The 26757-nt window shown below is 49.5% G+C and overlaps 1 protein-coding gene across 8 annotated transcripts; it reads left to right on the top strand.

Annotated features, from left to right (window-relative positions):
- The first annotated feature begins 500 nt into the window (after nucleotides 1-500).
- On the top strand, nucleotides 501-25883 carry LOC106852239 (regulator of G protein signaling 8). Of its 8 annotated transcripts, none has more exons than XM_088170314.1 (7): nucleotides 501-669; nucleotides 6544-6602; nucleotides 8094-8631; nucleotides 10428-10529; nucleotides 11429-11493; nucleotides 21909-22075; nucleotides 23824-25883. In XM_088170314.1, exons 3-7 carry the CDS (start codon nucleotides 8606-8608, stop codon nucleotides 24004-24006), a joined length of 543 nt encoding a protein of 180 aa, XP_088026440.1. In that variant the 5' UTR covers nucleotides 501-669; nucleotides 6544-6602; nucleotides 8094-8605; the 3' UTR covers nucleotides 24007-25883. The 8 variants fall into 8 exon arrangements, with proteins under 8 accessions (XP_088026440.1, XP_088026436.1, XP_088026434.1 ...); XM_088170313.1 differs by lacking the exon at nucleotides 501-669 and adding an exon at nucleotides 6224-6304; XM_088170310.1 differs by lacking the exon at nucleotides 8094-8631 and having other exon boundaries at nucleotides 574-669.
- The last annotated feature ends 874 nt before the right edge of the window (nucleotides 25884-26757 follow it).

Below are 26757 nucleotides of genomic sequence, written 5' to 3' on the forward strand. Positions count from 1 at the left end.
GGATCTGCATCAGGACGACCCAGATAATGGGGATGAGAGGGGGAGGCTGAGCTTTTCACCATACTGGTTCTTTGGGGATGTGCAGGCCAGCCCCACGCCATCCCTGGGGAGCACTGGGCTTGGGGATTTTATGTTAAAGGAAGAAAGGAGTCACCCATGAAAAGCTGAACTGTGACTGCCCTGTAGCACAGCTCTTCCCCTGCCAGGTCCCAGCAAACAAAGACCAGGGAGTCCCTGTGCCCGGGCACCGATGAGCATGGGGCCCTCATCCCTCTGCTGCCCCTTTCCCCCGTGCCCACAGCCAGCAGCAGATGCTGGCCAGCCCTCCATGGGCAGCCAGCCCTGTGGCAATAATGAGAGCAAGTCAGGCAGTGAGTGCCATCCTCTGCAAGCCTCTGTCTGCTCTGTGTGTGTGTGCATCTGCCAGAGCTCCTGCTCTCCCTTCTCCCCCTTCCCTCTCTTTCCTAACCCCCCTCCTTCCACCAGCTCTTGTTCTTTGCACGAGATGCAGGGCTGGGGAGCCAGGGGAAGTGGCACAGTGCTGCTGCTCTGGAGGAGATAACCCTGGCTGGTCCCTCGCCCTCCCCGATGCACCGGGACCCCGCAGCTCCGCAGGGTCCCAACCAGCCATGGCCATCAAGCACCAAAAGCCACGTAGCTGCAGCACAGGTAAGAGCCAGGAGGGCCTTGGAGGGTGATGAAAAAGACCCCATGGTCCTTCCCTTGGCTGCATCCCTGGGGGAGGAGGGATTCTGCCTTGCTCCTGCCCCAGTTTCCTGCGGGGAAGGAGGACTCTGCAGGCAAAATGGGAGGGGAAGGGTGCAGCTCGGATGTCACCCCATCAATGCCACCACAGTGCTTCTCCCCGTGCACTAATCTTCCCGTGGCATCTTGTGAATGGTCAAAGGGACACAGGCACAGCTTGTATTTAATTAGCAGGCGGGGAAAGTGCAGCGTTTCTTAGGCTCAGCCCAGCCCTGGCTGGGGAGGAGCGGGGCTGGCTCTGGGGTGATCTCCGTTGCAATGGGATTAGCGCTGGGCCTTTGATGCTGGGAGAAAACATCAGCCCTTGCTTGTGCCTGCACCTCTGAGATCTTCACCATCTTGGCATCTTCCCCCCGCTTCCCGGCTTTGCTACTGTAGTGGTTTTAAAATGGTGGATTGTGTTTGCTTTGAATATTTGGGTATCTGTGACATTGTGACTGAGCGCTGGGGCTGAGCTGGTTAAAAATAAGACTAATTGGAGCGAAAAGAGACCGTGTTGGAGGCGAGGGAGCTGCGCTGAGCCGAGGCTGGAGTGAAAACTTGCAGATGGCAGAGGCATGTGCACTCTTTGGGGGAAGAACCAGCTAAACCAGGGGGGGTTTTTTCTCCCCAGAAAACACCCCCACAGTGGTGAGGGTCAGCTCCTTCCTCTCCCATGGGTGGGGGAAATAAACGGGTGATTTGGCACAGCTGACAAGTACAAGGGGCCCGTTGTGCTGGGCTCTTCTCCCCGCGGCTGACCCCGGCTGCTGTGCCCCATCCCAGAGGAATGTGGCCGAATTCCTCCATGGGGGGAGCCCACAGGTTACTGAATGAACGGGCTGAGCTTGCCCTGCCCTGCTGTGCTGCTCTTCTCTCACCCCTGCACCCCCAGAGCAGCGCTGGGACCAGCCTGGCCTGTCCCCCTGTCCCCTTCCATGCAGCTCTTGGGGGCATTGCCCATCTGGGCTTTAATCTCAGGCTTTGGCAGAGCTCAGGGAGCGTCTCTCTGCAGCCTGGCACTGCTGGCAGCCACTCTCCCGAGGAAAAACTGGTGCTGGATGCATCAGACGATTTTATGAAAGAGCCACCGTCTGCTGGAGAAAGAGGACGAGCTCATCTCGCTCGCCTCATTTATATTTTAGTTCAGGCTACAGCAGCAGCCTGCAGAGACAGATGAAAGAGAAATCCCAGCTCACCCTCGTGGCTAACTCTGTTTGTATTTCACCCTACAAATCCCCACTCAGTGTTTAAAGTTTAGCACGTGCTCAGGTGTGGGGCTGTGCTGGGAGTGACCTTGTGGCACAGCTGTGTATCCATGGAGCAGTAAATGGCCCCAGGAAATCCTTGCTGTGGGATTTGGGTGCCCTGCAGGCCCCAGTCTTCGGAATAACAGCGATAAGAGCAGAGCAGCAGCAGACCTTGTCCGTCATAAATGGCTTTGGGGCTGCAACCCCGAGGTCTGGGGCTGATTTTTAACACTCAATAAACAGCTCGTTTGCAGTAGTCAGCTCACAGAACGCCGGCTGCTTGCAGGCGCCTCGGATGATCTCCCAGCAGAAAATTAACCCTGTCTGTCAGCCAGCCTCGCTCCCTGACCTGTGCTGAGCATCAGATCTGAGTCAGGCCGTGCGAGGGTCGGGGAATGGGTGTCAGGGGATCATTGCGGAGCTCTGCGAGCCGGGGTGGATCTGTCCCAGCTTCCCAGGCATGCACAGAGCTGCGTTCCAGCCGCTGCCATATTGACAGCAGCAGCGATGCTGAGAGCTGGGAGGGCTCCAAGGCTGCACAGAGCAGCTCTGTGTCAGCTCCAATCCTTTCTGCCTCCCTGCTCCGCACTCTCGGCATCCTCCCCGAAGCACAGCAGCTCCGGTCCGCCGAGCCGCTCCGCGTTTCCTCGGAGAACAATTACGAAATTGTAATAAAGTGCTTTAAAGTGGAAATTCTTCCCTTTGATTCCCGCCTGCCCTTCTCAGCCTGGAGCTCCCTGCCCTGCTTTGCTGTTGGTTTTGTGTCCCACCTGCCCGGAGGAACTGGGGAGGGAGCAGGGTGGGAGCATCTGTTCGGCTGCAGCAGCCGCCGAGCCCAGGAGCCACAAGCGTGGCCAGGAGACACTTTTGTCATTGACACAGGGGACAATTTAAATAGCTGCCGTGTTCTGAGCTAAGCCACAGACACATCTGCGGATCTCACTTTATGTAACTCGGTTTTATTTTTGAACGTATTTTTTCATTTTCAAGGGGAGTTTGACTCGATGGGTGTCTCTCATCTCCTGCCCTGCCTTGCAGAGCACATGTGAGGTGGCTTCCCTGGCCAACTCTCATCACCTGTCCCCGAAACTCTGGCTCTCCTTCTTTCACCTTCTAGGATTTCCTCCCTGACATGGAGAATGATTTGAGCTTTAAGACGAATAGGTAAATCAACTCCTTTTAAAAACGTTCTGAGCTTCATCTCTGGGTATTTCCTGCTGCTATTTGAGATTATATTTTTTTACAAGGGGGTTCTGTTTGCAACTAAGATAAGCATGTTTGTTTTGTAGTTTAGCAAGTGGTCTACACCGATCATAATTCCTTCCTTCCAAGGCAGTCACCTTGTGCTGGACCAAGTGTCCTTTCAGCCAGGACAGCAGGGCAGCCTGGCACAGTGAGCAGAGTTGGATGCAAGCTACAAGTAATTTCCTTCCAAGTTTAATTGCAAATGGTGGTGGAGAACAGCAATCTCTGGAGAGTGATTAATTAATTACTAATCTGAATTCTTTTGGGGTTGGGCCCATATCAGTGCCACTCTGGATTCTGGATAAATTTTGAATGACTGTGAAGGAGAGCAAATGACATTTTATTCCTTTCAGTGGTCCAGCAAAAGCCCAAATCCCCCTGGGTTACAGAAGTGTGGTTGCAGCTTTGTAGCTGAGCCTAAGGCAGGATTTGCAGCTCACCTGAATTCCCAGAGCCAGGACTACCGTGGGAGGCAGCCAGCTCCCTGTGATTGGCGTTTTGCAGTCACAAAATCCCAGAATGGTTTAGATTGGAAGGAGCCTTAAAGCTCATCAAGTTCCAACCTCCTGCCGAGGGCAGAGGCACCTTCCTGTGGTTGCTGAACATCCTCTGGAATGATCTCAGAGGCAACAGGGTCTCAGGAAAACACACCAGGGAATGACTTCACCTGCGGGGTTGTAGCTGCCCAGCACCACAGCAAAGTGAAGAAGTGCTTTTTTTTTGGCAGGAGGGAAAATCCTCTTGGACCAACAGGGTGTGAAATCTTGAACGAGGCCCTTGGAGCTCAGGACTAGGAGAGATACTGCCAAAGACCCAAGAAAAAACACAAAGTAAAAGCAACTGAAGCTGGTGGAGCTGTTTGGTCTGGATGAGAAAATCCAAAAAACCGTATGAGTAATGGTCAAAACACCTGGAATAGACAGGGAGGCATTGCAAGGGAAAAGGGCCCTGGAGAGGGAGATTAACGTGTAGGGAAGAGGTTGGCAAATTCCCTTCTGCCCTTCCACAGTGACAGCCAACACTCCCAACGCTGCACGTGTTCACTGCTGGTGTGCTTGCTGCTGCCAGGTTAGGAGGAAATTGCTTTAGAGTAATTTTTTGAGAGATTTAAATTTTTGGATGGCATTCAAGCCTAATATCGAAATGAGTTATTTTATTAAAAGCGTTTAAATAGAAACTAAAGAGTGGTCGGAAGCAGGGGGGTTATTTTAGAAGGAATTTGTTGTAAACCTGCTGCACAGAAGCTTTCTAAAATATTACCCTCTAAAAACCCCATAATTCTCTTTATCTGCAATTTAATTACATTTCCCCTAGTGCCTGTGTCAGAACAGTTCACTTATTCTTGTTCTCTATTAACTCACACCTGCTCTAGGAAACTAGAAGGAAAAATTGTTGGCATACAGAGTCATTTGTGTGTTATTCAGGATCTCACTGAGCTCACAAAAAGGGTCTAATGAGGTGCTGGAGAAGTAGGAATTGGTGGTCCCATACTGGTGATGGCTGTGAGATGGCAATACCTGAAACTGGTGTAAAAGCAGAGGGAAAAGTTGGAGCACTCCCATGATCCAGGGATTTGTCCCATCCAGTGTTAGTGGACCAGAGTTTGATCTGTTTGGGACTGCAATAATGAATAATGGGGCAGAATCATCCAGAGCTGTGTGGATTGAACATTTTAGTGACCTCCTCCAGCCCACGATGTGTGTTTGTGAGTGAGAACTGAGGGATGTCCTGGGACTGTTACGAAAATCTTCTCACTTGTGACCCCCTGCACTGCCCAGAGGGAACCTGGGGGCATGAAAATGATGTATTAAACCAAAAATGACAGGTTAGAAGTTAAATTTGGCTTGAGTTTTGGGGCAAGGGCTGCAGCTGACTGTTATTTAACAGGGACAAACCAGCCTGTGGTAACAGAGGCAGAGGATGAACCTCAACCTTTGGCTGTGGTTTAGAGGAGATTTCGCTGGCCACGACATTTTTGCAGTGCTTGTCTTCTGATAACTGGAGATGTGATTTAATCCCAGCCGGGATGACCTGGGCTTTGCCAGGGGAGGGTGAGAACAAGGCAAACATTTCCATGCCCCTCCAGGCCGTGAAGGAGGGGATCCAAGCTGATGGAGAGCCGGGATCTTTGCTGCAGTGCTGCTAATCGCTGTGCTTTTCTAGGAGGTTTTGCAGGGCTCTGCCTCTCCCCAGGGATGGTGCCTGGTGATAATGTGCTATCTCAAGGCATTTTTCCTGCTTATAGCACCAGGATGCCAGGGCCAGCAGTGCTTTAGCAGAGAGGAAGGTGACTACAAATTTCCAGGGAAAAGGCAATGACTTGTTAAACTGCAGAGGACTTTTTATTATTATAATTTGTTTTCTTTCTGGTTTTGGGGTATTCAAAGTCATTCAGCTCTGTCATGATCAAAAAGCAATGGAGATCCTATGGCTTGAGGTCTCAGTGAGCCTGTGACCCCCATCAGTGCCTGTGTGACACCGGGTGTTGTCACTGCTGGCTGTGCTGAGCCCACAGCTGGGGGATGTTGGTGCCATGGGTGAGGTTGTTGTTACAGTCCCCGGGGTGCCCTGGACATCCCATACGTGTTCTCTGGAGGATGGAGGTGGGTGCAGAAGAAAAAAGGAGGATTGGAGCCCATACTTTGGGGTGAGGACACCGAGGGAGCTTGCAGGGATGTACCTGAACCCCAGATGGGTTCAGGGGGTCTGTCACTCTACTGGGTGCGTTTTTTGTCATCCCGTGCCCAGCAATAAGACCCTCCTTTGCTTTGTGCCAAAATCTCCCTTGGCTCTGCTGACACCTGGGCTCTTCAGTGAAACTCTCCCACCCCTCCTGTCTGTGGAACTCCTGGAGACGAGCGATCTGAGGGGCATCAGCCTTCCCCAAAGCTCCGGGGAGCCGCTCGAAGCGAGGCGGGCGGGCGCTTTATTCCGGCACGGCGAGCGCTTTCGCAGGCATCCCCCCCTCCCCGCCCCCGATGCTCCCCGGCAGGCTTTGGCATCCTCCGCCCGTGCGCGGCCGTCCCCTGTCCCCTCGGGGGGACAAGCCGGGCTTCTGCTGCCAGGTGGGTGAGGCGGGGATGCGCTGGGATGCGCTGGGATGCGCTGGGATGCGCTGGGATCCTGAGCAGAGCGCTCGGGCTGCGCAGCCGGGCTGGGGCTGATGCGAGAGCGGCTCTGAGCTGCGCTGCTGCTGCTGCTGCTGCTGCCCGGGGAGATCTGGGGAGGGAGGGGAGGGGTGCCGAGGTGTGACTGTCACCCTGAGCAGGGGGCTGGCTCTGAAGAAGCTCTGCTCTCTCCCCAGAGCCTCTCTGACCGCGCTGTCGGCACAGACCCACCGGCAGAGAGGACAGGTCAAAGGCAGTGAGTATTCTTTTTCTCGGTGTCTGTCTGTCTGCAGTGCCTCTGTGCTCGTTTTTTTCCCCTGGCTTTCTCTGCATGTGAATGGATGGTCTTAATCTCCTGAAGCCCCCGAGAGATCTCATGGTTTGCTGTTCGGTTTATTTGTTTGTTTGGTTTTTTTAACCTTTGTGCTGCTATTTTTTTGTATTGGGATGGCTTCTTTTTCTTTGCTCAGGTGGTTTGATAACCTGAACGTCCTAATCACACCCCTCCCTTGCTGTCTCTCAAGGAGAAACCCCCAAAACACACCCATAATGAGGCTGGGAATTCTCCTTGACCGGGTTCCCTCCGTAGGAGGGGGAGGCAGGATGAAGGACGGAGCAGGGGAGGCAAAACCCCTCACCAAGACCTTTATTGCCATTCACCAGACACCACAGATTACATTTTAAAGTCATAACTGACTGGATTTGTTTGCAAACAGAGGGAACATCCATGGGTATGCCAGCCGAGCAGCGGGATTGCCTCCACGGGAAATGTAGGTGCCAGCACCCCTGGAGTCAGGCAGACTTTGGGATCTCAGGGAAGTTGGGTGCTGCTCAGCCGTGCAGGTGGTTGCTGTGGGGGCTGAGTGGGTGGGAGTGGGGGCGAGCAGAAGGCTCTTTCATAACAGTACCCCAAGATTCAGGCTGCTGGAGGAGGCTGCAAGGGAGAGGGCTGATGGCTCTGCTTCCAGCTCGGAGCAGCAGTGGGAAAGAGAAGCAGGAGCTTCTGCTGGACTCTAGGAAGTCATGTGCTGTGGCCCCACATGTGGGTGAGGCTGTTAATGAGGAAATTTAAAAGGGCTTAAGGAATTACAAGGATTGATTTCAGTCAGAAGCAGCCGGTCGGGGTGAGGATTAAGGAAATGCACTCACTGGCAATGCAGCGCAATCCCCGTTCCATTAATTTAGTGGGGAAGAGGCTTTGTGCGTTTTTAATGTAATCAGCTTTTAAGAGGGATGTTGCAGTGGGCAGCCCAAGCTCTGGGGTCTCCCCAGGCCCCAGCAGAGCAGGGTCCTGACTCCTTGCACACCTCTCAGCTCTCATCAGCTCCCTGATGGTTGTTCCCAGTGACAACATGACAAGGAGGGTACCTGGAGCTTGGCAAATCAGAAACCTTTGCCTTTGCTCGTTGTGGAGTCCTGTTCTCTGTCCCTTGGCTCTCCTGTCTGGCCAATTTCACCTTCATTCTCTGTTCATGTGAGGGTTGTCAACCAGCTGCTCCTCAGTGTGCCAAGGCTCACGAGGACTCCGCCATCTCCAATCTCCCTCTTTCCTTCCCTCCTTCCCTCCTTCCCTCCTTCCCTCCCCTTTTGCAGGCTGTGCATCCCCTTGCTGGCTCCCTGCAGGCTCCCACCACCCCAAGGAGGCCTTGCTTGCTTTGAGTTATTTTTGTGTGAGTGCTTGAGCCTGTGGTGGGGAAAGGAGCAGCACCTGCAGATGCGTGAAGTCCTGCTGTTATTCTGTTTGCAGTGGCAGCTATTCCATGATGCCTGGCCTGTAACATCAGCCATGACCTGGAGGGACAGGCACAAGAGGTAGTTTGGTCTTCTTAGCGAGGTCAGCCCAGAGCTCTGCCTGTTGAGGAGAGACCTTCGGAGGTGTTGGAGGATGAGTGGGATAATGCCAACTCCTGCTGCTCCCTGGTGAGCTGGGACACCAAACTCAAACTGCTTTAGACCTCAAGCTGGACTTTACCTGCAGTCCTGGTCTTAGAAGGAAATGCTGTCTCTCCTCTGTGACCATCCCTCAGCTCTCAACATCTTCCATTGAACAGTTGATTTTCCACGCTAGGAGGCAAAGATCAAATGGGTTGAGGACAACTGGCCCTTCTTGGCTTTGGCAAAGAGGATTCTTTGGTGTATGATTAAGTGCCAGGACATGAAACAGTAAATCCCTTCTTCCTGCACTCCTGCCTCCTGCAAGCAGCCCCGACTGCGGTCCAAGCCAGCCAGTTAAAGGGTTAACCATAGCTGGATGCCTGAATGGCTGCTTTACTGATCCCACGGAGGTAACTGGAAAGACAAAGTGCATCCCTCACCCCTGCCCATCCTGTCGGTGTCTGCCTAGCCCAGCAAGCCCTTCAGCTCACTGCAGTGTCCCCTCTTTCCTCCTGCCCTTGCCTTGCCTCCCCGCCTCCTTCAGACCCAATTTCTCTCCCCCACACCTCTCTCCCTCTCTCCTGTGTCCTGTCTTGGGAAGTCCTCACCAGGAGAAGTGTGTTCCATGAGGAACCAGCTCCCTGCTCTGCCCACCGCCCACTCTGATTCCCTGCTGCAGCCCCTTGATCTCAGGCATCGTGGGGACTCCGAGCAGCGCTGCGGTGACGCCTGTCGCACCTCTGGCTGGGAAATTTGGGAGCAAACAGAGGCACAGGGCACTGAAAGGTGGGGGATAGAAGGCGTCTGGGGAGGTACCAGAAGGATCCTGCAGCTCCACTGGAGCCCAGTTGGGAATGTGGCACTCCCTGTGCTCTCATCTGGAGTTTGTGGAGTGCAGCATCCCGGGCCCATGGCCCTGGGGCCGTAGTTGGAGGCTGTGCAACAATTCCTGGGACTGAGGAGTTCCTGGATTTTGTGCTTGTTAAACGCTGCGAGATGCCTGTGCTGCACCAGGGAGACACTCGGTGCATTTAATTAACATTTAATTTGCTTCAAGATTACATTAAAATGTGCAATAATAGAAGCTCTCCGAAGGGCGGGAGGAGAAGGGGGAAACAGGCGCGCTACAGATTGGCTCAGGCACTGGTGCTGAAGTGTTCTGCAAGAATTACAGATGGAAGGGGGAAAAATGCTGTACTTGTGCAGCCACAGAAAGTATTCGGCATCTGTTTGGCAGCAGGGCTTGGAGAAGGGCTTTCAGCAGCTCCAAGTAGGTCCAGCAGCTGAGAAGTGGAGACGGTGTCGCTAAATGCTCCTCCCGTGGTCCAGAGAAGGGAATGGCCTGGTTTGATGTCCAGGGAATCTCAGAGAGGAGATGCCCTAGGGCTGGAGAGGCAGATCACAGAGCCCGTGCAAACCCACAGAGCAGCCCCCACGTGTTTTTGGGGAGAGGGTGATGCCAGTCCCGTGCAATTCATGTGTGTGTTCCCTTTCCTGTCCCTCTGTCCCCGTCCATCCCGGGTTATGTAATGAAGGATGCTGCGGCTGCTGTCCCGGGAAGGGGCTGGGCAAGGACACCAGAGGCTGGCACAGGATTGAAGGCTCTGAGGCTGGGCTGAAATTTAGAGGAAAAAAGCAATAAAGCCATTTTCTGCCCGGGTAAGCGTGTCAGGAAACAGGCAGTTTGATCCTGCTTATGTAATCCTGAGTCTAAAGAAGCCGCTTGGGATCGATCCTGGCCGGGAACTCACGGGGCTGCAGCACAGGCTCACCTTGCAGGTGCCTTACTCCTCCTCTCCTTCCCCCAGCCCTTTCCTGCCCTCCACCTCTGGTTTCTGGTGCTGCTGGAACGTGGTGACTGATTTCTTGTACTGCTGCCCATTGCTCTCCTCCCACACCTGACCAGAGCAGGACTTTCCAAGAAACCATCCCAAAGCGCAGCCTTCCAAAGCCTTTTTACCAGCCAAGGCAGCTGAATGTCTGGTGTGAGTGAGCCTTCAGCTGCTCTGGTGCTGTGTTCACCCTTAACATCTGCCTGGAGATGTCTCAGGGTCCCTCTCATGTCTGAGGACACAGATCTGGCACAGAGCCTCTGAGGGTTTTTTTGGGTTTGTACTTTTTCTTTTGCCAAGCTGGCTAGACTTATAATCATCCTCTTCTTTGGTTTTCCCCTGCTAACACCCCTGCTTCCCCACCTCGACCACAGGAACAGAGGGATGAGGACTCGCCTGGGCTGCCTGTCTCACAAATCAGACTCATATAATGATTTCACAGCTATTCTTCCGGACAAGCCCAACCGGGCTTTGAAGTGAGTATAGCTGCAGCATCCCACCCCGACCCCACTCCTGCCCTTCCCCTCCCCACCCAGCACGCCCCCTCCAGTATTGTCTTCTTTTCGTTGTACTTTGTGTGAGCTGGGACTGCTTCCACGAGGAAAACAAACCAGCACTGATCCAGCAGGAGCAGCCTCAGGAAATACCTGGATCCTTGACATGAGACAGGACATGCTCACAGTGCCCACCCCTGTGTGGGGGACATGTCTGCACCTATTTGGGGATGTAATTTACACCTCTGTCATCACAAATCAAAGCCTGAGCAGTTGGCTTGGTGTAAGAGGTGACCAGAAATTTCAGGTCATCTTCAGCTCAGCCTGGTATTTAGCACTGCCGAAATTTGGGTGATGGCTTGCACAATGCTTGAGGGAGATGCTTCAAACCCTCCAGAAGTCCTGATTGGAGATGTGTGGGATGGGACTCATCTGATCACAGGTCCCTGTTTACACCTGAGCTAAGATCTGTCCTTCCCCTGAAAGGCAAGCCAGAGAAACAAATACTTCTGCAGGGCTGAGTTTCATTTCGCCTGACTTTTGGCTTTTACAATGTAAATGTCTGCATCTGAGCTTGTTCCCTGGGCCTCTGCTTAGAGCCAATGAGGAAAAATGGGTCCCTTTTTGGGTATGATTCATCTGGCCTATTTTACCTGCCTGCCTGGGGATGTGAGATGAGCAGAGATGAGTCCCTGCAGGTGCCTTGGTATCTCCTCACTGATTCTAAAGGAAGCCCAGGGTCGCTTGGCTCAGTTCTACACTCTAGACCTCCAAAATCAGGTGAGAAGGATTCCAGCCTCCCTCGGTGTCCTCATCACACAGCTCCAGAGGGGATGAGCAGCCGTGGGTTGTCCCTAACTTGGCCCTTCCTTTCCTTACAGAAGACTGTCAACAGAAGAAGCAACAAGATGGGCAGACTCTTTTGATGTCCTTTTGTCTCATAAATGTGAGTAGAGATCAAATTCTACCTTTTTTTTTTCCCTCCTCTGCCCTTACCCCCTGTCCAGGTCCCTCAGAGCTGCTCACTCCCAAGCAGTCACCATCCTTTACGGGCAGGAAAAATAAGAGTTTTGTGTGTTCCCATTACCTCTTTGCTCCTGACCACAAGGAAAACCACAACTGCTCAAGCCATCAGCCCAAGGTGCTGCCTTTTCCAGCTCAGTACCCTTGACCAGCTTGCCCTGTCTCACAGGAATCACCCGTGGAGCCCCTGAGCAGAGCTTGATTTGCAGTTATCACAGCAAACCTGAAAATTTCACATCCAGAGACCTTATGCCAACCTGTAATCAGCACTCCCTGCTCTGTTCAATCCTGTGAGTCCTGCTCAGCAAACATTGCTCTGCTTCACCAGCATTTTCACACTGAGAAATTATAAACAAAGCAAAGTTCCCAGTATGGGTTCATTCACGGGCTTCTATTGGAGAATAAAACCCGAATGAGCCAAGGCTGGTGAAAAGTCAACGTGGGTGCTGAACTCTTTTATGGCAATCAGGAGCTGTCTGGCTTGCTTAGAGACTCAGGTTTTCCTTACATTTTAAAATGTAAATGTAGAATTATATTATTAAGCAAAGGGTAATTTTGCTAGGTTTCTACTGAGATGACAACAGTTTTGGCAGGGAATTAAGTGACAACTTTAAACAGGCTGGCTGACCAAGGCAGGAAAAGCAGGATGTAATTTTAGCAGCAGTATCTAGTTGAGATCATTGCTCTTGCAGCCAATAGGGAAAAAAAATATATGGTGTAGCTGGGTATGGCTAAAAAGGAACATTTCTTTTGTGGAAATTGAGAACAAGAGGGGGAAATGCACCAAGGAGATTATAGGGTAATCACCTGGGGGGTGGAGAGAGGGGAGGGCAGGATATTCACATCCCTGTCATCATCCTGAACTCAAACACATTTCTTCTTCACTGGTGTAAAAGTAGAAATTTTCTTTATTGAGCTGCAGAAGAAGCGCTTGGATTACAAACCCCAGTGAATTTACCCACCTATGTCCTGATGTTATACAGATTATTCCCTCTTCAGCTGACTACTGCAAAAATCCATGCTAAGTCAAACCTTAGTTCAATTATTTTGTCCAGCAGCCTCCACCAGGGTGTCTGGTTTTATTAATAAATTAGCCTTATAGAGTGATAAATGAATTATCAAGATTTCTCCCATCTCTTAGAATGGAAAGTAATTCTGATAACTCTCTGGCACTAATGAAAAATATTCAGTTTCTAATGAAAAATATTCAGTTCCTAATAGCAACAGAAGGTGATCTTTAAAATTTAAATTAATCTTTTTTTATCAGCAGTCACGGTGACATTGCCTGGTGATTGGTGGCAAAAAAAATTGTTGTTTAATAAACTACTTTCTAAAGGAATATTTTATAAATGCTCTGCACCTGAAGTTTCTGGAATTGTCAGCCTGGCAGTCGAGGGTTATAATGATGCAAATACAAAAAGTTCTGTTGAAACAGAAGTGTTATTTTAGTTACACTGGTTTAAAGGAGAGAAGAGCATGTACTCATAGAATTAATTATATTGTACAAGTTGCATTTTTGCTGTTAGGATGTGCTGATGTTAGACAGCTAAGGGAGCCTTATGCCTTAACTGGCCAAAATCTGGGAGTAAATAAAGCTGTGCCTGGCCTGCTGGCATCTGTCTGTAGGGAAGCTGCCAGCAAAAATTCTGCTTTTAGTGCCAAGAGGAGGACACAACTGTCCCAGTTTAATTTCCCTGTGACTGCTCAGGTGAACAGCATTAGCCAGGGAAAATTGGAATTCATGCTTGGGGGCATGGGCTAAGCACCAGCTGGGCTTGAGGAGAATTCCCCCCCGGGCTCACAGCATCAGCAGGTAGAGCTTTTCTGCTTGACACATCTGTCAGAAACTGTCTTCACTAGATGGACAGTTCATTTGTTTTGGAAAGGACATTGTGATTTCGGGGGCTTGTGTGCTGCTTTCTGCTGCAGTCTGATGGTTTCAATCCCTTCCAGCCAAACTGTTCTCCAGGGAAAAAAAAACCCCAAGTACTCAAGAGGGGCTCAGGAACTGGATGGAGCAGCTGAAAACGAGGCAGACCTTGTGGGCAATATTGCAAGGGGTCGGACAAGTGGAAAAACTGCTCCAAGGAGCAGGAATGTGGATCAGAGCTCCCTAAGAGGCTCTCCAGAGTGCCCAGTGAGCAGGCTGCCCTCGCACACGGAGGAGGCTCACAGGGCTGCAGCGCTGTGTGAGATGGGGAAAAACGCTTCTTCCCCTTCCTGTTTTCATGTGTCTCCCAGGGGTTTCTAAATGGAAGTGACTCGAGGAGGTGCCGTGCATTAACAGCCTCCGTGGAGAGTCTCATCGTGCCAGACTGGCCGGGGATTTGAGTCACCTGCTCTGGTGGGAGATGTCCCTGCCCACGGCAGAGGGGTTGGAACGAGATGGTTTATAAGGTCCCTTCCAGCCCAAACCATTCTGTGATTCCGTGATCACCTTTGCCACACATCCCTTGAAGTGTGATGGCCCTGGGGAGCTCCCCCTGATCTCCCCTCACCCTTCTAATGAATGAATGACTCTGCAGGCAATGTTTGATCCTGAACTGCTGCTGTGGGGCAGCACCGTGAGAGGGGGATTGAAATCACTTGGGATTTGAAGCAATTGTCTTGTCTTGGGAGACTCTCCAGGCTGGGTAATGTCCCTCTTTGTAGAGTGGTCTGATTTGGATTAATTCCCCGAGCCGTTCAAAGGATGATTTGAGTTGACGTTTACAAGAGATTGCAAGCAGGAAATGCGGGAGGGCTCTCCCCACCTCGCTTTTGCCCTGGCCCTGGGACTCAATTCCCTCATCCCTCCTGGAGTGAGCAGCAGGATGCAGATAGATAGGTCAGTGCAATGATATCCTAATTGTTTTTGCTAATGGGTGAAGCAAATCAACTCAGAAACCCCGGGTCAGGCAGACAATCCCTATTTTCCATCAGGAGCCCTATCTGAGCTCACTGCCAGACGCAAGCTGTGTTCCCTGGGGTCAGCAACAGGAGAGGGGAGCCTGATGCTGCTCTGGTCAGGGAATTGAGAGAGCAAGAGGCAGACCGTGTGCAGCCTTTCCTTGGGTGCCCAGGGAGAAAAAACAGTGTTTTTAACACGCAGGATTTTGGCATCTTTTCCCATTTTGTGCCAGGGAAGCAAACTCGGAGTGGTCCCCAGAGTGTGAGTGCAGTGTGAGTAACTGAGGAGCAATCCCCTCGCTGTGCCCATACCCAGGAGGCACAGGCTGGCCAGCCAGATGAGGATTTCTTCTGACAGGCTGCTGGAGGGAAATACAAGCAATAGCATGTCTCATTCTGTGTCCCTCATGGGGCTGGACACATGGCTTATCCTTCGTCCAGCATCCAGTGGACAGTCTGTCCTCAGCCCTTGGTCGCTTCTCAACAAAGCACTCGACACCAAAAACCTTCATGCTGAATTCCCACTTTTATCTCAAGGGTAATTTTTCCCCAGATTTTTTGAAATCTGGAGGAAAGGGTGAATTTCCCCCAGATTTTTTGTGATCTGCGTGCTCTTCCGCCCAAACTTTATTGTTGTTCTCCTCCTTCTGTTGTCTACACATTCCTTCACTTCCTACACAGCACAGGAATATCCCAACCTACTCTCAGCTCTTTCTAAGCCAGAACAGCATTAGCATTGTGCTGGTGACAGGCAGCTGAGATTAAGGGAAGCACTGCTCAGCAGCAGTGAGAGCACATTCGTGTGCTGTGCAGGGCAATTGTCACCTTGTCCATCCAGCCCCGGGCCCAACACACTCCATGGAGCAAATCCATCCATCCATCCATCCATCCATCCATCCATCCATCCATCATCCAACCATCCATCCATCCATCAATCATCCATCCATCCATCCATCATCCATCATCCATCCATCATCCATCATCCATCCATCCATCCATCCATCCATCATCCATCCATCCATCCATCCATCCATCATCCATCCATCAATCATCCATCATCCATCCATCATCCATCATCCATCCATCCATCATCCATCATCCATCCATCATCCATCCATCAATCATCCATCCATCATCCATCATCCATTATCCATCCATCATCCATCATCCATCATCCATCATCCATCCATCCATCCATCTATCCATCCATCCATCATCCATCCATCCATCCATCATCCATCATCCATCCATCCATCCATCCATCCATCCATCATCCATCCATCCATCATCCATCCATCCATCCATCATCCATCCATCCATCCATCCATCCATCCATCCATCCATCATCCATCCATCAATCATCCATCCATCCATCATCCATCATCCATCCATCATCCATCATCCATCATCCATCCATCCATCATCCATCATCCATCATCCATCCATCCATCATCCATCATCCATCCATCATCCATCCATCCATCCATCATCCATCCATCCATCCATCATCCATCCATCCATCCATCATCCATCATCCATCCATCCATCATCCATCCATCCATCCATCATCCATCCATCATCCATCATCCATCATCCATCCATCATCCATCCATCCATCCATCATCCATCCATCATCCATCCATCCATCATCCATCCATCATCCATCCATCCATCCCTCCATCCATCCATCATCCATCATCCATCCATCCATCCCTCCATCCATCAGCCACAGGGGCTCTACCTTTACTCCCTTGCATGAAATCTGGTTGCTGAGGGGGTGAAACACGTGCATTAAATAAATGATTGTTGTTTGCTTTCTTGCTCTGGCAGTGGCAGGTGCTTGGTTATTAAACTGCCTGAATGATTTAGGCCCCTAATCTGGGCTCTTCCTAATGCTGATGAAGTTTAGTTAAGACCTGTCTTGTGTTTTCTGCTCCCCACTTCAGTCCCTTCTTGCTGGAAAGGATCCACTCTCCATCTCCTGAACGGGATTTCAGGAGTCCCTGTCACATGGCCGTTGAACTGCCTGGCACTGCCCATTCATAAAACACAAATTCCTGTCATTGCCTAACTCACAGGTGACCTGCAGGACCCTGAGTAATGTCTGAGCACCTGCACAATCCCTCCTGCACGTTCCTCAGTCAGTCTGAACAGAGAGCAGGGCATTTTGAAGCTTATATTTATATTTACACTGCAGAAGTAAAATAGCAAATGTGTGCTGGTTCTCCTTCAGACTCTCAGCATTCAGTAAAGAGCTTTGCTTCTTTGCCTTCAACTTATCTGCTCCATCAGGATCGATCTCCTCCTTTGGCTTCAAGAAAAGGGCTCTTGAGTCAAATTCCTGAATAATTGTCCAATGGTTGTCCTGAAGGGCTGTGCACCTACACCAGCACATCCTGTCCTCCTGAGTGTCTGTGCCTTTGGGCCTCAGGTTAGGGATTATCTTGTGCTGCTGCCTCTGAGAACTTCTAATCCTGCTTTAAATTTCTGTGCTTTCTCTATAAAGCATCCTTGTGGAATTACACGCTGGGATATTTCAGGAGGTGAAATCTCTCTCCTGCTCATATCACACTGCACTCCATTGGTGGTTGTCCTGGGAAAAAAATGACATCCAGTTGGATGGGATGAGCTTTGAAATGCTCATCATTCATGGGTGATCATTCCTTAAAACCTTAATGTGCTAGGAAGGAGAGGAGGAGGCTGAAGTCAATATCCAGGTCAAATTCCAGCTCAGGTGGTGGCAATTCCCATGCCTAATTGTCCTCCTGCCCTTTCAATCAGACTTGTCATTGCTCCATGACAAACTTTTGGCAGTGATTCCCCAGACCTGGCTGTCAGGCACAGCTGGAAAGCCTGGCAGGCACTCAAAGGCTAAAGATGAAAACTATGGAAAACCTGGCAGCCAGGGATGACCTCTTCTGCATCCAAAGTGTCCCTTGCAAGGTCCTCACAGGTTCAGCCTCACCACTTGCAGCTTCTGGAAGCTGTGAGGACTGCATGACAGGAGTGTATTAAAAAAGCAGAGAACAGCCAGACACTATTATTTATCCATTCACTGTCTAAACTTATTTCAGGATAAAAAGGAGCTGATTGACATTAGAGCAGGAGGCAGAGCTCATGGAAACCTCCTGGTCCCGGGGGAACCTGCTGCAGCTGCTCTCTGGGGCAGGGCTGTAGCAAATGCCTTTCTCTCCTTGTCACTCATGACATTCCCTTCTTTTAGCAGATATTACAGTTTTTCAGGTATTTTATTTCTCAGGTATTACATTTTTTCAGATATTATATATTTCAGGTATTTTATTTCTCAGATATTTTATTTCTCAGGTATTTTATTTTTCGAGTATCATATTTTTCAGATATTATATTCTGCATCAATGACCTTTTGCAGATGTGGTACTTTCATGCAACGCTGCTGTTCCTGCAAATGATCCTCTGTCAATGCTGTGGCTTTGGGGCTGTTGTAGAGGAAAATGGGGGAATAAAAAGGACCAGGGCAGAGACAGGGGAGCAAGATCTCAGCACAGACACAGCAGAGAGCTCGGGTGCTGGAATATTTAATGTCAATCATCCTAGGAGCTGATGATTTATAAAATGATATAGATCTTGAGGAACTGGAACTTTCTCCCTGTTTTATTTCCTTCTTTCTGAAAGCTGTCAGCCTGCAAAGACTCCTGGCCCTGTTCTCCAGTCCTTCCCTTGCTCTCACACAAGCCCTGTGAATTTTAGAGGCACGAAAGGGGACAACAGGTTTTGGAAAAGGTTTCTGTGTCCCAGATTCCAGGAAGGGGTGTAGCTCTACAACACCCCTCACCTCCAGCATATTTATCTACCCACGGAGATGCTCAAAGCAGCCACGGGCAGGGTGATCGTGCTCCTTTGGCATTCTGCTCTGCAGGCTTTTCCGGGGCTGATGTCACAATATTGCCCCAGGCTTGGCCCCACAATTTGCAGCGTTACTCGGACAAGAGGCCCGGTTTTGTCTACCCTAGCAGTGCAAAAACCCTGATCTCCTCCAAAAATTGCTCGAATGAAGAAGTGTCAGGACGAGCTGGAATAATGCAGCTATTTCTGGGCTGACAGCAGGAGGGAGCATGGCTGAAGATGGGATGGATCCATTTTTATTGCTGATAGCAGACTGCTGATGGAGCAGTCAGTGCAAAAAACCCCTAATGAAGGAGCTTTGAGGAGCGCAGAGCAGAGAAGTTTAGCCTCTAATTTGGGCTTGTCTGGCCTAATATTTCTCCTGCCTTTCTCTCTGAGGACCTGGGCAGTCAGACATCTCCTCTGACTGACATGCAGACAGAAATAGGATTGTTTGTTGCTGCTCAGTACCCAGGGCCACTGCTTAGGGCTTGAGGCTTCAGCAGGAGCTGGAAAATATCTCCATGTCCTAAGTTATTACACGAAACAAGAAAAAAAGGAAGCAGGAAGAAGTTTAGGACATGCCAGGGAGATGCAGAGCAGTGTTACATTGCTATAGATCTGTAGCATATAGATATCTACAACATAGGCATAGCATACAAATAGCAATATATGTATTATATATAGCATATAGATATAGAAGCATATAGAAGTATATTATATACAGTATATATATATATAACATATAGAAGGAACTGTCTGAATAGCCTGTTTGAGAAAATGTCAGGATTATCCACAGGGATCTGGACAAGCTTGAGAAATAAGCCCATGGAAATCTCATGAGGTTTAATAAGACCAAGTGCAAAGTGCTGCACCTGCATTCCCCTCCTGTATCAGTCCAGGCTGGGGGATGAACAGATCAAGAGCAGTCCTGCCCAGAAGGACTCGAGGATGCTGGTGGATGAGAGGCTGGACACACCCTGTCCTTGCTCCCTTCATCCTTTCGAGGAGTCTGACCTCTCCAAGTGCATCCCCAATCCCATCAGTATTTTTAGACAGTTGCTTGGAAGTGGCCAGTGCTGACTCAAGAGCTTTCCAGTCATGAACTACAAAAACCTGGACTCTGTTGCAAAAGACCAGGAAGAGTTAGAAACACGTTACTGGAGGGGGAAAAAAAATAAAGAGAAGCTAAATTTATCCTGAGGAGAAAGGGTATGTGTGAAGCCTTCAGCTACTTCAGCTCTGCTGGGGCTGTTCAGGGAAAGGAAATAAAAAACAATGGCTGTGTCCATAAATAGGCCCAGGCAGGGGTTTAAGAGGACACAGATTGCCTAATAAATCTTTCCATATTTCTAATCTGCCCCGGCTGACTCAGATTGCATTACTGAAATGTCACAATTGCTGAGCATTAGCAAGTGATAAGCACACTTTTACCACTGACTAGACAAGCTGTAATTGGGCCGAGTCCTTTCCCTCTCCCCTTTATTGGAGCTGTAACAGACTCTCAGAGAGCTTTCCTCTGTTTAAATAAGAGCTAAAAATGGCACAAGGCAATAAAGCAAAATGACAGAAAACATAGGAGACAAATCCACAGCAGCCATGTTTTATTAAAGATTTTTCTTAGTGACGGACAGGGCATTATAAAGTGTTGCATTAACATGAGTTGGAGCTTGATTATTCCATGAGTAACTTCCCAAAGGGTGGTGTCCCACTCCTGAGGAAAGCCACATTAGCTGGAAAACACTTTTTCAGAGTTTCATCGGGTGGTGTTTGGCTTTTGGCAGCTCGTGGGTGCCTGGCTGCTCAGTGGTGTGAGTTATGGACGCATCCTGGGGCTGGGGAATTTGGGAGGAAAAACAAATGGTGTTTGTTAGGTCTGTGTGATGCCTAGAGGAGCTGGAACAGAGGCTACACAGCGTTAAGGGGAATAAAATGGATATTTATTGAGGGAAGGCCACACCCTGGCAGTGCCAGAGCCACAGTCGTGGCCATGCCTGGATGGCTCCAGGATGGAAGCACAAGAGGGTTTGGTCACGAGATCTCACATTTTTATAGGTTTTAGTCCCTTTATATACAGAAGTCAATTATCCAATTAATAGCCTCAAATCATGAAGTTTCATCCTCATTGCTTGTCTGCTTGCCCACCCTCCTCTTTTCACGTTGTTTGTGCCTGAAGTTGGAAGAGCTTGTCCTTGAGTCCCCAGCTGGAACAGCTGGTTTGTCTTCACCACCTGTGAAAAGATCCCGGGAACCCTTAACATAAAACTAAAAGCTGCACACCCAAGTGCCACTGACTGGGGTTTTTGGGGTCCCTTTGGGATCCCTGAGGCTGCTTCTGCAGCCCTCAGTGACGGAGCAAATTCCTGAGCCTCGCCCAGATGGAATTTTGGCTCGCAGTGAGCTCTCAGAGCAGAGAGGAAAAGAAACTGGGATATAGAGAAAGGCACAAATCCATGGTTTATTCTATGAAGGTATCCTGTCTACATATACCAAGGGCTATTGTTTTACAGGGGGGTTTATATCTTTTGGGGATTTTACAGTTTGCACCAATTATCAAGAGAATTCTACATTCTAACCAATCCCTGAGGGATTTCACATTCAAAGCTGGCCTATGGATACTAAAAGAGAATGAACCACTAATATTGAAGATAGATAAGAGGGTCTTCCAAAGGGGGGAAGCTAAATTCCTTTTGTATTCGTCATTTCACAGCCATTTCTTATCTCTAAGCTCTGGTTTTCCAAGGACCCTGTTCTGAGCATGCAGGGAGACTTTCTTGAGTGTTTTCTGCTTCCTCCACACCCAAGCAGAACAGAAAAAGTTCAAACTTAAGGCATCCATTTCCCCCCTTCAGAGAAATAGAAATATTTAGAAATAGAAATATTATTTCCAAGTATAAATATTTACTGACAATAAGTATTTCATGACAGAGAAGTGTCTAACAATAGTAAGTATTAGTAATAATAGAAATAATAATATTTCTAATAATAAACAATCAAAATAATAATATTTCCTGACAATAAGTATTTAATGGGAGACGGAGAAGTGTCTGACAATAATAAATATTATTAATAATATAAATAATAATATTTATAAATAATAAAAATAATAGTATTTGCTGACAATAAGTATTTAATGGGAGACAGAAAAGTGTCTCATAATAATAAAATAATAATATTTATACATAATCCAAATAATATTTACTGATAATAAGTGTTTAATGGGAGACAGATAAGTGTCTGACAATGATAAATGACAATAATAAATAACAATAGTAATATTTATAAATCATAAAAATAATAACATTTACTGACTATAAGTATTTAATGGGAGACTGAGAAGTGTCTAATAATAATAAATATAATTAATAAAATAATATTTATAAAAAATAAAAATAATACTATTTACTAACAATAAGTATTTCATGACAGAGAAGTGTCTGACAATAATAAATATCAATAATAATATTTATAAAAAATAAAAATAACACAATTTACTGGCAATAAGTATTACATGACAGGGAAGTGTCTGGCACTAATAAATGTCTCCGGGCCAGCCGCTGCCGGTGTAACTCGCTGTGTCTCCGGCAGATGGGCTGGCAGCTTTCCGTGCTTTCCTGAAGACGGAGTTCAGCGAGGAGAACCTGGAGTTCTGGCTGGCCTGCGAGGATTTCAAGAAGACGCGCTCGGCAGCCAAGCTGGCCTCCAAAGCCCAGCGCATCTTCGAGGAGTTCATCGACGTGCAGGCACCCCGGGAGGTGGGTATGGATCAGCCCGGGAGATGGGTATGGAGCAGCCCGGGAGATGGGTGTGGAGCAGCCCGGGAGGGGGGTATGGAGCAGCCCGGGAGATGGGTGTGGAGCAGCCCGAGGTGGGTGTGGAGCAGCCCGAGGTGGGTGTGGAGCAGCCCGGGGTGGGTGTGGAGCAGCCCGGGGCTCTCCCTCTCTCCCTTCCCTCTCGGAGGGTGGCAATGCCACCCTGACTGCTCCAGCTTGCCGGGACCCGTCCCCGATCAGGGACACTGCTTCGGTGACACCAAACTCGTCACAGGCAGGGAGTTCAGTGGCAGCCCCAGCCTCCATCTCCTGAGCTCCCCAGGAGCATTTCCCCGTGCTCCATCACTGACTGTCAGCCCTGGATCAGGCTGCTGGCCTCATTCCTCACAGCACCATCCCAGCCATGAGGAACTTGTCAGCTCCCAAGGGAGGAGAGTTTCTCCTCTGACTAACTCGCCCCTCGCTCACACCTCCCCAGAGATGTGAACAATAACTCGCAGCTGAACAAGCAATGCAGCCCTGGCGTTGTTAAATCCTCTTTCCAGCCCTTGGCAGGCTGATGGCACTGTCAGACCCTGCGTCGTGACCGTGCTGGGATGTGTCACTGCAGCCACAGCACAGCCAGGGGGGCCCTTACTGCACCCATCCACACGTGGGTGCCTGGCAGGGACCCCAAAAAGGGCTCCTTTTACCCCCTCTCCCAGCTAGGAAGGCCACTGGGAAGGACCCGGATTCACACCGTGGTGTGTGGGTGTCTCAATGCCCACTGTTCCCCCTGAGCATTTTCCCACTGTTATTCAGGAAGCTGGAGGAGATTTTAAGGACTGGAAGGCTGATTTTTGATTAGAAATGGGAATGCAGGTAGGATGGGGCTTTTCCTACAATTTGATCCTGTGGTGAAGTTCCCTTAGCACTCTTACATGGTCTTGGCATGCTTAGAATATGAAATTATTAAGCAAACACAGAGAGCTAATCCATACTGCTGACATCCACACTGAGACAGACAGCTTGACTTTCCAGGCTCCTTCAAGCTTGGACACTGAATTAATAACAACAAATAACACTTTTTCTGTCATTTTTTCTTCTAGACAATAACCCTAAGAAATGCTGATTACCCTGCTAGGGAAGGAAAGCAGGAAAAACTGCATTGGCTGGCTTTGCAAACAAATGGCAGTCATAACATTATAGGCTGGTTTATTTTTTCAAGCCTCTCCTCCAAATATTGCAAAGTGAAGCTGCTATGGGAAAAATCAAACTATTTATTTTAGATCAGCAGAGTTTAGAAAGATCTAATAAGAGTGTAGTAATGGTTTAAACCCAGTTATAAGTTCGTTCACCCATCTATTGGGCATGTGGTGAAGATGCAGATATGGTGAAGAGGGAGCAGGAGAGAGGTTAGGTCAGCAGGTTCAGGTGATGTGCAGCCTAAGAGTGTGAATAAAGGTAATTTGATTTCAGAAGTGCTTAGATCCATATAAATCCATATAAAATACATGGATAAAATCCATATATATGCCTGGATCTATATATCCAACTCTTCCAGGCTTGGGGCAGGATCCACAGCCCTGGATCACTGAACCCCCCCAGAGCTGTGGGGGCTGTTCAGGCATGGAGGAGGGTAGGACCTTGGTGCTGCTGCTGTTTCACAGCCATGGCTGAGAGGGGATGTGCCATTTGGAGGAGGCCAGCTGGACACTCAGTGCCAAACTCTCTTCTGCTGCTCTCCCCAGGTGAACATTGACTTCCAGACACGGGAGCTGACGAGAAGGAACGTGCAGGAGCCCTCCCTCTCTTGCTTTGACCAAGCTCAGGGGAAGGTGCACAGCCTGATGGAGAAAGACTCGTACCCCAGGTTCCTGAGATCCAAAATTTACACAGACCTGCTGTCTCAGACCCAGAGGAGGCTCAGCTAGAGCAGAGATGGGGCCCTCAGAAACCACGTGCTTCCCACAACAGCCAAAACCCATGTCTAAATGTGAAACTTTCTTGGTGTTAAAAGCAGTGGGAATGGGAAAAGAGGGAGAAGGGGCAGAGGAAACTTCCCAGAGAGTGATCCAGATGTGGTATTAAGACTCTTTGACTTTCTGTGCTTTTTTTTTTTTTTGTTAGCAGTAGCACCTTGCAGTCGTTGCCTCTCTCTAGAGCAAACCCACAACCCTCCCGAGTCACGGGCTCATCTGTGGGCAAGGCAGGTTTCCTTTAAAATCCCTGGGTTGCTTTGTGTGTAAATAACACCTTTCCATCCTTCCACACATCTCCCTGTCTCTCACCTCTCCCTCGTGCTTGGAAGGGCCCCAGGGGCAGTTCTGACACTTGTGAAGCCACATCCAGCCCAGTCTCACACGTTGGTCTGGACCCAGAGAGCCAGGGGAGGGAGGGAGGAGACAAAGGCACGGGATTCATTCCCTTTCCTGGAGTGGAAACCATCAGCAAACTCAGCTCACCTCCCCATTTTGTTTGCACACCTTACCACACGGCTGCTACCCTGCCCCTGCCCCTTTTCCTTCAGGGCTGGAGACTCAGAGTGTTCTCCACAGGACTGCCGAGGAGCTCAGCTTTCCTTGTGAGGAAGGTGATCCCAAAAGCTCTCTCCAAGCCTGGGCAGGCAAGTCTTCTAATGGGAATGATTGTTTTTCATGGCTGTTATTTATTTGTGTGGTAGCTCAGTCCCAGGGCCCCAGTCGTCACTCAGGCTCTGTTGTGCTGGGCATTTGTCCAAAACCTTGCACAAAGGCTGCCACAGGCTTGGTGGCTCCTCAGGAAAGACCTGTTGGGAGAGAGTGGAGAGCAGGAATGTCCCCTCTGCCCCTTGCTGAGGTGTAAGAAAAGCACAAGACCCGTCTGCCACAGCAGATGGCATTTTCCATGTGGTACCTGGCAATGTGAAAAATCACATTTCTATTTTTGTTATTTTCTGATTACTGGCTGTTCCTACGTACCAATTGTCCACTGTGGGTTCAGTGCCCTGCAAAGAGCTCCCCAAGACACAGGCTCTGCTGCAGGGAGCTTGCTTCCAGTGGGACACAGAGAGCATGGAGTGAGCAGGATGGGTACCTGGGTGTGCAGTGGGCTGTGAGGTGCTCCTGGGCCCTGTTATATATCTATTATATTTATTCCCATAGCCTGGATGGCCACTGCAGGAGAAGACTGTGCAGATGTCAGGGGTGTAGCACCTCCCCTGTGCTGCTGGACAATAATTCCTACCACCTGATGGCCCCATTTCCATGGCACTGCTGTTCCAGCTTGGCAGATTCTTGCAATATTTTTGAGGGGAGAAGCAGACAGGCTGTCTGTGGATTTGAGCCGACAGACCAGAGGTCTGTTTTCTTAATTTCATGAAGGTCTGGAAAGCGACTCCATGGATCTTTTCCTTCTCTCAGTCATCCCCAGACCAGAGGCTGTAAACCTCTGCTCCAGCCAAGGGTGGTGGGTGGGTTTGATTACATCAGAAAGCTGCTGATAAAGACTTCGTGTAATGTGGTGTAAATGAGGTAGAATGAATTCTAAAGCCAAGCATAATGTGTTTGGAACAAGATAAAAAAAAAGTCTGGTTGGATATTAGAAATGACTGTCCATCAATTAAGTAGGGAACAGCTTTTTGAGGCTTTTTGCAAGGATGATGTGCAGGACAGTAGGACAAATAGGTTTAGGATCAAGATAGAGGTGGTAACCATGCTGGGTTTATTCTGGAGGTTTATTCCCGTGGTTTCCAAGACACTGAAGTCCAAATACAGTGCAAGTGCAAACTTTATGTTCAGTAGGGAACATAAAGGTGCCTGGTTGATCAGCAGCAGAATCCTCCAGGTCTTTGGAAGACAAATCCTATCTGCAGTTAAATTTCCATGAGGAATGGTGAGAAAGAGCAGCAGTGACCCAGCACTCCTGGCTGTTCTCTGCCCCTGCAAGGACACCTGAGGAGCAGGGGCTGGCGTGTGGTGACAGAGGTGGCATTCTGCAGCCGTGCCCAGGCTCAGTGACACAGTGACAGCTCAGTGACAGCTCCTGGAGCTGTCGAGGCACACGAGGCCCCCATGGGACACCAGAGACACAAAGCTCAAGGTCCTGACCTGGCAATTCCACACAAACTTTTTGCTGCTTGCTCGAAAGTGGGAGCACTGAGAGACATCTGGAAAATGCTCCAGATCTGCCATGGTTTCTCCAAAGTCACCAGATCGTGCAGGAACTCAGTGTCCCACAGATTTATGGCAAGCAAGGCACAGCGAGACAGGTCTGGGGAACCTGTGCAAGGCGTGGAAGGAATCAGAGGTGGAAGCAAAGGACACAGAGCCACACATCCCGTGGCTGTTTCACACTGCAGTGAAGCCCTCAGGGCTTGACCTACAAGGGAGGATGGAAATCTTCTCTCTCTGGCTGTAAGCAGAGGCTGGGGGAACTCCCCTTTCCCAGAAATGCTGTCTGCCACCCCTGTGTAACACAGGACAGACTGGGGTCTCCCAGGGGTACAGGCTGCTTTTGCAGTTTCCTCTCCCATCTGGGTCACCAAAAACTGATGCCTTGAAGAGGCTACCTAGAACAGAGACTAGATAGATTTCAGAGAATAAAAGTGGGTATTTATTAAAGGCCTTAAACAGGCACACCTTGGGCAGTCAGAAGCCTCCCAGAGGCTACACCCAGGCTGGATGATGGTCACAAGTTTTTCAGAC

Source organism: Sturnus vulgaris, chromosome 9 (assembly GCF_052056855.1).
Source record: "Sturnus vulgaris isolate bStuVul1 chromosome 9, bStuVul1.hap1, whole genome shotgun sequence".
Lineage (NCBI taxonomy): Eukaryota > Metazoa > Chordata > Aves > Passeriformes > Sturnidae > Sturnus > Sturnus vulgaris.